The sequence below is a fragment of the Ptychodera flava genome, chromosome 14 (genome assembly GCF_041260155.1).
Source record: "Ptychodera flava strain L36383 chromosome 14, AS_Pfla_20210202, whole genome shotgun sequence".
NCBI classification, from domain to species: domain Eukaryota; kingdom Metazoa; phylum Hemichordata; class Enteropneusta; family Ptychoderidae; genus Ptychodera; species Ptychodera flava.
This window is the reverse complement of record NC_091941.1, coordinates 6,746,875-6,761,223: the sequence shown is the minus strand read 5'-3', so window position 1 is coordinate 6,761,223 and position 14,349 is coordinate 6,746,875. Positions and strand designations below refer to the sequence as shown.

Sequence of the window (14,349 nt, the reverse complement as noted above, 5' to 3'; positions counted from 1 at the left end):
AAAACAATGAGAGACATTGTCTATCCAAAGGAACACTCAGTTGAGTAGTGGAGTGGGGTAGTGGAGGGACTGTGATTGAACAGACAAGACATGTACCAGTGTTTCATCTACGATGCTACACCAGGGGGGACTGGTCCCCCTCTGCAGGAATTTTTGAGGGGGATTTTAAAATTTTTGAGGGGGATTTAACTAAAACATATAATCACGGCTTTACAGGTAAGTTTTAATGTTGCAATGATGTCACTTGTGATGCCCATACTACAAGCCATAAATCACTTGCTTACACAATCCAAGATGCTGGCTGCAAAATCATTCTTTATAAGATATTTTCAAAAGTCAACAAATTTGAGTATCTCTGTTGTGAATGTATGTAGAGCTTAGAAGAGTGGCGGTTGGCTCATTAATATTAATAAGCATTAATATTCCTGGAAAAAATTGTAGCGTAATTTGTATGCTACAATATTCTGTATGTTTGTTAGCAGCTGGCCATTTCCACTGTACATGAACCTTCAAGGGATTTTTTTCATTTTTAAATGATTATGAACTGTGTGCACATACACAAAGCAAGAAAAATCTTTAGTAGTTATAAAGGAATGTTTTCCTATCTTCTGAAAAAAATAACATATATTTGTTTGTCACGTTTATACTGTGCTTATATCATCCCTAACCACGGTAGAGTTTGGATCAAGATTGCCCTATACAAACAAGTGAGCTGTATTTTCTAGTGACCTAGCTGGTCTTGTAGTCTTGTGCGCAGACTCAGTAGAGTTAAAACGAACAACTTAGGAGGTCTCTGTCTGCCGTGTTCTGAATGTGGAGTTTATCGATGTCAGATTCGCTCCAATTGCTTTTTGTCAGTCATTTTTAAGTACGAAAATAACAAACAGAAAGGTTGGTTGTCACCAACAGTTAACTTTAGGGTTTATTTGCCCGAAAAGTAAGTCAATGTTTGTTCACTGAATTCAAAAACCGGGCCCATTGACACTACAGCTTGCTTGTGACTCTCATTGCATGCAATCCCGTCACAGTGCCAATGCCATTCACTGAACTGAAAACGTTTCTGTAACAGTAAAGTCCAATTTCCGAGTCAATTTTTGCTACAAAAACTTCAGTTTGTCTCCTGTTCTCGATCGTACTGAGGTAATGAGACAAGGGCAATGAACTTTTGTGAACGTAACTCTCAATGGGCTGACAGGCTTTCATATGCAAAATCAGTATACGGAAAGTACAAAAAGTATCAAAATCGAACTAAAATTAGTTCCTTTCATGTAAATGTTCTTGCTACACTATACAATGCCTGTTGCCAAAGTATTAACAGGTGCTGATAATGGGTCAAAAGTATCGAAGTGTGACACCCATGATATTTGATATGCCATTCCAGCCAGCTCAGTGCAGTGCGCGATGGGTCGCCCCTTCTACGTACAATTGGCGGCGCGCAGCACACAAAAGAGGGGGAATCGCGCAATCGCGCAGCCTAGATGAAACACTGTGTACTACTTAAAATGCTAAAATATCTATCTCTGGGACAATATATTGTTTCTGGATACTCGTAGCAATAAACTGTGAGAGGCATGTAAGATTTACAGCTCTGCAGTGAACTATTGTGACCTCCAAAAACTTGGTGGTCAAGATTGACCACCCAAAATAGAATCTGGTGGTCCAAATGAGATAATTGGTGGTCTTTTGACGCATGACCACCGGGTATTTCGAACCCTGTACTTTTTCATATGGAGAAGTTGCATCTTCTTTAAATTACTCACTGGTTGAGAAACCGGGTCGTGCTTTTGCATATGTTAATGAGAATTGCAAGAGCGCCCTCACGCTTTCAAAAACTGTTGGTGTATTTTTTTCAGTGTCCGAAAATCACCAATTTCTAATAAAAAATAGAGACTTGGGCCACAAAACTGCACCTCATACCTTTACAGCTGAAAACAAACTGTCAATTGAATTTTTGGATGCATATCTGCCAGATTTTTTCCTAAGGTTCAGATTTAATCCATACGCTATGACTGTAGAGAGTTGACCTGAGTTGGTCACCTTATCAAAAACACTGCTGTGTTTGTAAGGTGGTACATCTTCCATATTTGGCATGAAGTATCAGTAACCTTTCAAAATCATGTGACTTAAATATTGTTTGGCTCAAGACCCCCATGACCCCTAACCTTTGCATGGAAGACCGGCCTGTGTATGGTAGTAACTGCACTGAATGACTAACTGGCAAGATTGGTTATAAATTAAAAAAAACTGAAGCTAAAAGTATCAGATTTTTCTATGTACTGAATAATTGTTGTATCCTGATACATAAAAAGTGAATTTCATTTTTCTTTTTGACTATTCAAGGCGATAAACCATTCCTTAAAATGTGTTTACATCAGCAGCGAGGTCTGTGGTTTGCCATGTTGACAACACGTGCACATTTGAAAGTGAGGCTCTGCTTCTAATCAAATATGCAAATTCACTACCCAGTTTCTCGAGTGTTATAAGTTTTATTGTTGTGATCTGTAGTCCTACCAATTCCCAGCACAACACAATCTGTGGAATGGCAGGGCTTTGGCTGATAGCAGTCATCTTCATGACTCTCCTGACATTCTTTCCACAAAGCTGTAATGGAATGTTTTGTAATTGAAATAAATAACTTCTGGAGTGTAAGAAAGTATTGCTGTGTGAATTCATGCACTGAAATCGTTATTTCTGTGCTGTGTGTAGAAATGTTTATCAAACTGTGATTCATTAAAATTCTCACAGAGTAAGTTGAACAGAACGATGGAGACTCATAGCTGAAGTTTCTCACGCTGTGTACACTTTTTTGAATAGAGTCTCAGCAATTCTGGAGTTCAGCAGAAGATAACGTCCATGTTCTTCTTAGTATATGCCGGATCTTTGAGAAAAAGACAAGACAGATTTTGCAGGAACTCCAAGCAAAGAAAGCAACAACTTCAGGTACTGGTTACATTTCATTATACTTTCCATTTGGATAAACTGTAAAGTAGTAACCCCTTTGTATCCATCAGATCACAATCTGCCATATTTGCTAATGCCCTTGATGTGTAAAACTACTGTTTCTCCAAACACAGTGACAGTGCTGAACAAAGCATTTAACATGCCAATTGAATTGACATCATGTTTTAGAATTTTCATGTATCTAAAAATCATAGCTCCTGATTCCTGTAGGATTTATAACAAGTAATCTTAATCTTCACAAAACTTCCCAATAGATTCCTTTTACCGTACTCGTCCGAGTATAAGCCCCCGGTTCGGCAACACTAAACCGCTGTAAAACTAGGGAGGGGCTTATACTCGAGCAACCCCATGTTATCTGTCATGGACGCATAATTTATGCTAATTTTATGCACGATTTTTTTTCAACACCACTCGATCTTTCTATTGCTTTCAAAATCGACTTACACATCCAAAGAAACTGATTGTACAATCTCTGAACACAGAAGTGACATTTTGGTGAAATTCAGCGTCAAAAAAACCCCAAACCTGAAACAAAGACGTCATGTATGATGTATGCTGCTGATCAACAGTAATGTGAACAGGCACGCATTGCTTACACGGAAAGGCAACTCAATATTCCAGTATCAAACTGTCTACATCTTGTGAAAACAACAACATAGCAGTGAAAATTGTAATAGTCACCAGGAAAAGTCTTCACAAACAGTCTGCACGATGACCGGGCTTTTCCGGTACCATTGCATGACGGGTAATATAGGCAAGAATGGCGTCTTTCAGTGGCGTCATTGAAAGTAAACAAAAAAAAGCAATATCGCCAAAATAAAGACGCGGTTTTCTCATAAACTAAGGTATATTTTCACTGTTTTTGAGATGGTAAGTGTCGGCTATAGGTCTGAAGAATATTGTCGACAAATGTTTTGGCAATATACATATTTTAAAATATAATTTTATCAATTTTCAATTGGGTAGCTAAAATTACTCGATTTTGAACGAACTCAACTTTCAAAACTTGTAATTTTTGGTCTAAAGAGACAATCGCCAAACTATGCCGATTAAACGTACCCCATTGTCAATGTAAACGTAAAATAAAGTCATCTGGGTCACTAGACACGCGATCGTTGGCAGAAATGGAGCGAAATCACGTGTGTGAATATAGGGCAAAATATAAAAATTTTGTCAATTTTGTGGCATAATCCTGCTGTTGAGCACGACGCTACTTGAAAAAGGCTGCAAGTGTCACTTTGGCATAGCTTCCACAATACGGTAAACGGGTGCTAAAGTCCCGCCCGCTCGGCTGGTGACCTCACTGCACGAAGAAATGGAGGGTACATTTTCTATGGGGTTGACAGGACCTCTCTTTGAAACTTTGTAATTTTTGGTCTAAAAATCATGTAGACAATTTAGTATGAAAAATAAGGCCTTTAGGTATTACTAATTGTTTAAAAATGATTCATCGTTTCTGTGGTTCATTAAAATGTGTTCTCAGCACAGTTAACTTTTGAGCGAAACAATGAAAAACCCTAAATTTTCAAGCCGATTATGTTCCACCTCAGGTACCATCAGACTAATGCAAACCTCTCCAATCGGCAATGGTTTACTCCTGGCAACATACAGCTTCATATTACTCATCGGGGGCTTGCCCCCTCGTCGGTAATTGCTCTGATTGACACGATTTCGAGTAACTTGCAGTGAAAACCATTGATTGACACATGTCAAATCCCAGTCCTAAGGGCGCAAAGCGCGGTACTAGCCAATCCCCTACCACTTTCTTGAATGCAGCTTAGCTGATTATTATTGCCCTCAAAGTATGACTCATCAGCTATGCCTTAATAAGGTAAAATAGGCGTAGATAATCAAGAAAACGCAGGCTAACGACGTGGCGGGAAAATCGCATATGTTGTAAACAAATGCTCATGAATAGTATCACATGACATCTCAAAGCTGCGCCTATTGGTTTAGAGGCTAGACATAATGAGGTCATGCATAATGAGCTATCGTGTATTACTCACTCACTCGTGGGTGCTCATTCATAGCTTCATCGGCGAGCCACTCGAAATGCACAAATCTTGCACAATACGGAATAACTCGTCGGCGTATGAGCACATTTTCTGTATCAATGTAATGTAGTAGAGGTTGCTAATTACAACAGCATTCAGAGGTATTAAAACTTGTGGTAGCCCGTATTTGTTGAAAAAATCCCAACAACTAAAATTTCTGTCGATCTCACAACTGGTCTGCGATCGCGGGCAGTGTTGCAAGTGTTCGATCAAAGGGTCATACTGCTGCCCGTCACTGCCCTACAGGCAATTTACCTTCCAATATCTGTAATCAGTCGATATCTCTGTACCTGTGCCCATTACACTCTGTAAAACCAAACAAAATAATAGTCCCAGCCGTCGTTTTCCCAGCAAGTGTCAACGATCATCTGTGGTATGTCCATGCAACGATGATCGTATCCGGTATCCACACACTCAGTGACACTGCCCGTCAGGAAATTATATGGATGACAGTTTTGAGACAGGATTCAGTAATTGTGAGTAAAAACAGACGCATATTTTGTAGCTTTCTATAAATGTGGTAGTACTCTTTGGGGGCTGGTACACATCAGCAGGGGCTAAACAGCAGCTCTTTGGTGTTTTAGACATCGAATCTTGACAGTACGGCAGTCGACGGGTAGTTGGACCGGTCGGGATGTTCATGTGATCGCTACATTTATTAGACCTTTCAATGTAGGTTCGTTCCAACAAAGCCATTTTTGTACGGTTTGTACCTATCTTTATTTCTACTCTAGAAACATCATTAGCTTTAAATTTGATCCGTAACTTTAAGAACCATGTGAGTTTCTTGTTCTAATGTTTTGATGTTGTAGCATCGACAGCGGTCAACTCTCGTCGAAGTGTCAACCATTTATGCGGAGGGTGGGAAATTGAACTGTCATAGAACACGTGCATACTGAGGTTGTCAACGTCTTCAAATCATCAACAAAATAATTATTTTAAGTGAATAAATTACAAACGATATCAAATTATTGTAAAATATCTTCATATGATAACAAATATTAATTGTTATTTATACCTTAGCGATTGAACCCACCCATTAAAGAAAATGGTTTCTAACATAATGTCGTACATGCCAATCACCCTACAATACCCAATCAAATCGCTGGTACCGGCCACACCTCAAAAGCCGGGTTATCGTGCAGACTGAAATGAAAGGATAATTGCTTCAAACAAAAGAAACTGCATGTTTCAAGCATGAAAACATCGTGGCTGTGCATGAAATTGAACAATGGCCGACGTGAGTGAGACTATTCTATTTAGGCGACGGGGGTGAGTAGGGTCAAAGAATCAAGATAGTACTGGGAAAATGTGTCATTTTCCTTACGATGATGTCAAGGGAACTCCAGTTTCCCATTGTTTTAACATCATTTAATAGTTTCTTTATTATCTAAAAGTAATTTTGCCAAGTTAAATGACCAAATATACTCTCCTAACCTTTCTGTATTTGAGTTACACTAGGGTAGGGGCTTATACACGGATGTAATGCATTTTCTAAAATCCTCTGAAATCAGTAGGGGGCTTATAGACGAGCAGGGGCTTATACTCGGACGAGTACGGTAATTTTATATAATAGCTGGAAAAATGAGCCATGGAATAAGCCCTGTGGGCTAAAATTTCATCATGTTTTTTCCGTTGTTAGCTCACATTTGGTTTATGTCATTTAATAATATCACTCTTCTTAATAGCTGAATCAGATTCCCTTTATTTGCATGTCAGTTTGACAGTGCTGTAAAAAGTCCAATATTTCTGATAGAAGAGTATGGTCTATTATTACTGTTTTGAAATGGGTGAATCAGCAGATATGTAAGTGTTCCATCAGTACAGAGCATAGAATTGAAACTTCACTGATGAAATTTATTTTGAGTTAGAGGACTCCCTGGATCAAATTGAAAGAAGACACAAAATTATCAGAAAAAAGAATTATTAGACGCTATGAAAAAGTAAGTTTTAAACTGATAACGATTGTTGGAATTAATCGCATCTTTGATTGATTAGTATTATGGAAATATATCATCTGTTTCTTGCCAAGGCCTATAATGTCAGCGTTTGGAAATGCTACCGTGAGTTAATTATTTAAATTGTCATTGTTTTGTTTTGTCTTACATAGACAAGAATGCAGTTTTGCATTTACTTTGCCAGTGTGGAGGCTTAAGACTTAAATTAAATGCAAGCTCTGAGAACAAGCCCATTGATGGAGGAAATGTTACATGTATTAAGACAGAACAGAGCTGGAATCAGGTTGATCCTGATCCGACACCTATGGAAGAGCCACCGCCGGATGACAAGCACTGGATAGCTTCTGATGCAAGTGGTATCATACATGAAGCTGCTGAAAAGACAACTGAGCCTGAAGAATGTAATCAGGAATCCCTGATTTCTGTCAATGTCCAAGATGATGGAATTGTGAATTTCACCCGGCTAGGTAAAATGCATGTTTTCTCATATTCAAACTTTATGCAGCTCATGCAGCAGTAATCACAAGATTCCACGGCTTATTTTAGTAGAGTTATGGAAAACTTTTTTCCCCAAGTTCAACAAGTGATGGATTGACCACACGCACGCACCCACTCACACACACACACACACACACACATGTCATTTTGTAATTTACTGATCTCAAGGTTCATAGGAGCATTTTATCACAAGATTAATATTGTGAGAAAGACTGCCACAGATGTTATTGGTATTAAATGAATACACGGATGCACAATAAAATCCCATCTTCAAGTGAAATTGGTACCATTTTATTGGATAGTTGACATGTTTTTAGTTGAGAGGGAAAACAGTAAAATGAATCATGAAGTCACTGCTGTGTTGCAGAGCCTGTACACTGTACCTGTTCAAGGATTCTCAAAATTGTGTTTTTGTAATGTGAACTTGCTCATCTTTCTTTGCAGAGAATAGCAATGAAGTTCCCAGCACATCAACGGGGCAAACATACATTTTGAAGAAAACAAAACCCTTCGAAACGGTGAAGTTTCCTTTCAAACGCAAGGTTGGTGATTAGTTTCAGTCTTTAAATTCTGTAAAATTTCTCCAAAAAAATTTGGGAACTTAAATCAGCCGCCATCAGTATTGCTGTAATAGTTTGCTTTGTCTGGACAAGCAAACAAACATGTACATTTACATGTATAGCATGCCAGGACAGCAAAACTTAGACCTGATGCATAGACTATTGTTTGTATGTGTTTGTTGAATGTTCAGAGTCGGCTGTCATAATTACTAAACAATGTTGGTTGTATGTATGTATGTTTCATGTACGTTATTACCATTGACAACTATCTTCCTCGGGGAATCGCCATGCGAGAGGATGTCGGGATACAGAAACAACGTTGAGACTCCAAGTCTTCAAAGATAACACCGTTTATTTCTTACAAATGGATGCTACATATTGCCAGATAGTTCCTTCTCCCAAGATGTCCCTTCGTCTGAGCTGGTATTTGTAAAGACACCTTCTATAATATTATACAATTCAATTTGTACAATCCTTATTTACATACAAATGAAAAGCAAACTCGTCATTAGTGTCTCTCCCTGATAGTAATGTATTTGGTGCCAAGGTACCTACATGTATCAATTGCCAACACCATAAACACTAGAACAGTATGTAGATTTCTCACGTAAGGTATAGTCATCGCACATAATTAACAATTCTGAACCTGATAATTAACTTTATGCAGAATTGACGTCAAAGTCAATGAACTCTGTACCAAATGTGTGTGTGTTTGTGTGTGTGTGTGTGTGTGCGCATTGGGGTTTTATGAAATATGGGAGCATACCCTCTGAATTTTCACAACTCTGTGATACCAGACTCAACTTATGAAACCCTACGCCCTGGCCTCAGAATGTCAGCCTTCTAATGCCCACTTAACTTAAACAGAAGTCTTAAAAAGTATTTTTAGAAGTTTTTACGTTATAGCCTTATTTTGTCTCACATCTGGAAAAAAGTGTGAAATAAAGTGTGCGTGTGTGTGAAGCCACCGGGAATGACACACACCATTCTATGGGTGTTTGAGCGCCAGCTATTATTGTACAGAAGTCAAAATCTGGGTGGTTCTAGCACAAAAGTGCACTGGGCAATACTGATACATGTATGTGTACTATGATGTATGGGGCTGCCTAAAGTGTGTACAAGAAGCACCATCATTTACACACACATGTACCTCATGTGATAGTGCTGTGTCAGTCAGCATAGCCATGCCATCGCCATGTATTGGATGTAAATTCCTGGACAAAACAAGGTTGGAATCCATTCATTTGAAGGTTAGTACACGTACAACAACATTATTTTATTGTAAAGTACCATTTAGGTTGAATATTTTTATATTTTGGAGGTCTAAATTGAACGTGCATCACTCCTCTGGCCTTCGTCTGATCTTCATCAACTATGTGTTTCACACACACCTTAGTACAGTTTACGTGCTCAAAATTATGGAATCTCTTCCTGCCATTATTGATATGTATTTGAAATTTGTTGATTTGGAAGGTGAACAGACTTATTATGTACATCTGTGAAATATTGTTGTGATATTAGTAAGGATATTATACGGCAATGATCACAGTGATGCCATTCTGAGGCCAGGAGGATGAAAGGTGTTTTGGCCGAAGGTTTAGACATTTTTTGTTGACACATAGCGCATAAGAAAATAGTTGTAATGATCGAAGCCCTGGTGGGCTGGATGGTGCGGCTTGTGTTTTTTGTCATGCGGATTGTGGCAGCACGAATCCGCTGCCATTTTGTAAGGTCGTGTGTTTGCATGGTGGTGGTGAATTTGAAGGAGTTGCTCAGAGTTGTTAAACTGTTATTTTTTCAGCCTAGTTGGCATCCAGGGTATAGCTTATGACCAGAGAGCAAGACTAGTATGATAGAATTTCCATGAGATAAGTGATAATTTGCCGCCAGTGCGACTGTTTCTTTGTGCTGCGTTTAAATTTTCCCCTTTTCTTTGGGTAGGAATTCGCACAAGCTGCAGGACAGAAACACAAGTGGCAAGACCCAGCCTACCAGGGCTACAATTATTGCAGCCTTTGAGAGAACAACAAAAATAGACTTTGCATGAAAAACTGTGAAATATATATTTGTTTTCTATATCTCACCCTTGCTGCATATTGTAGCCGTACTCGACCTTCTGTGTTAGGAAGTGCAATGGGGCCTCACAAAAACTGAGGGGGGCAGGGTGGGAAAATAAATATTTGCAAAGGTATCCTTGTACTGTACATTATGAGAAATATTGTATAAATGTTGCAAAATGAAACTGAGTTTGCTGGCATATTGGAAATGCATTGTAAAATTAGTAACAAAAATTGCTGAATAAAACAAATAAAAAGAAAGGATAAAAGGAAAATAATTGTTAAACCATAGATTAATATTAGTACAGGCACAGTGAGTATTATTCCTATGGAATTATTCATATAGTCTTGTAGAATTTTATGCTGGTAAGTTTATTTTTCAGTATCCATAGCAGGTAGTTTATATTTAGTTCCCTTATAACTTTTTAATTCAGGGAAGTCTTATTACTGTAAAATATTTCTGAAGTGTTTGTTCTGCTTGTGTTGAACATAATTTGCAGCATAATGACGAACTTTACATTCTCTTTCAGCATTGTTTTGTATGTCTTCCTGCAGTCGTATTTTTAATTTGTGGTGACTTTGTATGAACGTTGAAAGCAATTGTTGTAAATTTTGGTTCTGCATCAGTATCATTGATAGATTTTGGCCATGGACATTCATTACAATGAAAGTACTTAGTATGAAATGATCACAGTCAAGGTGTCAGGTGGGGCGGGTACACTAAATTACTCAGTTTTGTCTTTTTTGTACCATTGAAAATTGATATAATTGTATTCAGCATATAAGGTGAAAATTTAAATAAATAATAAATAATACTTAGCAAACCAAAGTATGTTTAGATACTATAGCAAAAGCTTCAAAATAGCTGTGGTCTGCAAGGACTACAAATGCCATAGTTTTAGGAAGCAAGTTTTGACCAACTGAAGGGATCTCTGTTTTTGGCCTGTGCAAATTATTTAGGATTAATTGTGGCAATGGTTTGATGCTCACATTTTGGTCACACACCTTGAACTGTGTAAATTATTTAGGATTAATTATGGCCATGGTTTGATTATCAAATTTTGTTCAATAAACCTTGACCTTTAAATCGTAAAAACAGAGTGCGAACACACCTGGCTTTTTATCACCCATGGCACATTTTGACACAAATGTTTTGATGTTTCACATTTTTTACAGAAAAATGTGTTGAATAGAGAAGCTGTAATAGATTCTAGTCCTGGGGATGTTGTCAGTGGTTCCAATCCTGGGGATGTTGTCAGTGGTTCCAATCCTGGGGATGTTGTCAGTGGTTCCAATCCTGGGGATGTTGTCAGTGGTTCCAGTCCTGGGGATGTTGTCAGTGGTTCCAATCCTGGGGATGTTGTCAGTGGTTCAAATCCTGGGGATGTTGTCAGTGGTTCCAGTCCTGGGGATGTTGTCAGTGGTTCCAATCCTGGGGATGTTGTTATGGATTCCAGTGCTGAAGATTCTGAAGATCAGAGTGAATCTGTAAGTTCTAAACAAACAGTGTCACACTGATAAGTTCAATTTAACAAGGGCATTATTGTGGCATATATTGCTTGACAATACTACTGGAGCATTCTAATTAAAGTTGTTGACTTGATTTAGTGGGTAGGCCTGTTACATCCTCAGTCTATTTTAAGAGGCAGAGGCAGGTCTAGCTCTGTAATGGAGTTTTGATATGCATATGTAACCTGTGTGTGCTGTTGTATGCGTGAACTTGTCTGCAATTTGTGAGCATTGCGCGGTACTGTGGCAATGACCTCTGACCCAATTTGATCAATGTGCCACTGCACTGCTTGCTACTCGTAAACCTAGTCAACTCCGGTGGCTGGAATCTCCACCTTATGAGCCTTGAGCTAAATTGGAATGATGTATATTCAAATTATTGGATAAAAATCTAATACAAAATGTACATTTGAAACGATTTTATGCTTGCAAACGGATAAGACATAATGTTTGTTTCAGCACTTTTAGGGTCATGGAGTACAGACTAAATCTGAGCTTAAGACTAAAATCCAGCAGATATACCTCCAAAAATTCAATTAATAGATCATTTGTGGTTGTTAAAGATAAGAGATGCAGTTTTGTGGCCCAAGTCTCTTTTTTTGATTAGAAATGGGTGATTTTCAAAGGTTGAAAAATACATCAACGGTTCTTGAAGGAATGAGGGTGCTCTTGCAATGAAAAGTAAATTCTCATTAATATATTCAAAAACAGGACACAGTTTCTCGAGTGTATACCAGTCTGAAACAATCAAACATGACTGCCAGGCAAGTAATCCAGACACCAAAGATTCAAAGAGCATAAAACGAGCAGGGACTGGCATGTTGGAAATTAATCCAAGTTAGGGCAGAAAATCATGAGGCAAGGTATAGGACACTCAATCCAACAGATGCATGGCAATGGCAGATTGTGTTTTTGATTACTACTTGGAAAACCACCATTTGATATGGTGGTTTTCCAGGCTGAACATGTTATAGTGAAGACACTTGGGGATTAGTTCAGATCATTTGCTCAGACCTACATGTACGTCACTCACCAAATAAGTTCAGCCTGGTAAATCCACATACGCCACTTTAGTCACTCAAATACACAATCAAATAAAAAATAAAAAACTTAACTAGAATACTACATGACAAAATAAGTTTATTCATTTGCTTGAAAACTGTCACAAAAGTGTGATGTGAAACTCAGAATTGTGAACAAGTCTAGGTCTCTACATGATTTATTTAAATTTGCAGTGTACAGCTCTGTTTCTGAACATTGACCTTTCTTATTTCCATGTGTAAGATATATCTATAATAATTAGATATTCATTTCTTCTTTTTTTTGTGTGTTTCTGAAGTGGTTGCAGTACTTGCGTTCTGCTTTGAACGGCTCAGAAGATAATGATGAAGAGTCCAGTGGTTCTGAGTATCTTCCAAGTAGTGAATCGGAAAGTGAAGATTACGACAGTGATGATGATAATGAGAGTGCTGATGATGATCACTGTGATGATCATCTTGAAGAACTGAACTCTACCAAAAGTGACAATAACTGTAGCCAATCAAAGGACGGACAGGAAGCTGGACCTGTGGGAGCCACGGGCCAAAGTGAAGCCTTGAACACAAATGAAGGTCCAAATAACAAAAACTGCAGCCAACCAACGGACGGACAGGAAGCAGAACCAGTGGGAGCCACGGGTCAAAGCAAGTCCAAGACAGGAATCACACAGAAGTATGTTTCAAGGAATGCACAGGGCAAACGAATACATGCCAAAGTCAATTACTGCTACTACTGTGAAACCAAACAAACTCATATTGCCCGACATTTACAGATAAAACACAGTGAGGAAAAGGAAGTAGCTGAAGCTCTAGCTTATCCGGCTAAATCAAGTGAAAGGAAGAAATCTTGGTGTCTACTTGTAAATAAAGGAAATAAAGTACACAATATGGAAGTATTAACGCAGCAGTCTGGAACTATTGTAACAAGAAGGCGACCAACAAAGAAACTCTCCGACAAGAGATGTTTTCTGTTTTGTGTACACTGTGAAGGAATGTTCCTAAATGACACTCTACATCGTCACCAACGAACATGTAGATTCAATAAGAGTGGTGTTAGTAAAGGTCGAAAAGCACAATCAAGCGCATGGCAACTCATGCCTATGCCGAAAGACGTGTCACAAGATTTTTGGAAAGTTCTGTCGGAAATGAAGAAAGATGAAGTCAGATCTGTGGTCATGGAGGATCCTTTAATCAGACAGTTGGGAGAGAAATTATTTAAGAAGCATGGAATACTGGAAGACAAAAGTGGTAAAGTCATATATGACACGACAAAGAATGAGTATATCAGGCAGCGTTTACGAGAATGCGGCAGATTGGTTATAGCAGGCAGAAGTTTAGGACTAAAGCAAATGGAAGATTTTATTTCTCCAGAAAACTTTCCAGCCGTAATTAAGACAGTGAAAGTTCTTGGAGGATTTAACGGAGTGAGCTATGATGTCCCCTCTGTGGTGTTGAAGATAGGTCACAACCTCAGTGCTGTCTCTGATATATCTCTGACCAATGCCATCATTGGTAACTGTAATGAGAAAATCAAACAGGTACATAGTAAATACATTAAATGTCTTTAGTTCAGCGAATCTCAATTAAATCAAAAGCTAAGTTGTAATGTAGCTAAAGTAACTGTGCTTTCCCGCAATTATCATCACAAAACAAAAGTGGAACAAGGTAAATTATGAGGAAAAGCCACTTTTTTGGCAAATTTATCATGTGATAAT

General features: G+C 38.3%; 1 protein-coding gene across 3 annotated transcripts in view; it reads left to right on the top strand.

Moving 5' to 3' along the window:
- The window catches only part of LOC139149117 (uncharacterized), a 35,944-nt gene that overhangs the window by 4,374 nt on the left and 17,221 nt on the right, over positions 1-14,349 (top strand). Inside the window, exons 2-6 of one of the 3 annotated variants that reach the window (XM_070720679.1) lie at positions 2,815-2,940; positions 7,126-7,440; positions 7,916-8,013; positions 11,265-11,576; positions 12,937-14,172. In XM_070720679.1, coding sequence (XP_070576780.1) covers positions 2,815-2,940; positions 7,126-7,440; positions 7,916-8,013; positions 11,265-11,576; positions 12,937-14,172 — 2,087 coding nt within the window. Of the gene's footprint in view, positions 1-2,814; positions 2,941-7,125; positions 7,441-7,915; positions 8,014-8,939; positions 9,282-11,264; positions 11,577-12,936; positions 14,173-14,349 lie in introns of those variants that run through there. The other 2 variants (XM_070720680.1, XM_070720681.1) reach the window with 2 other exon arrangements.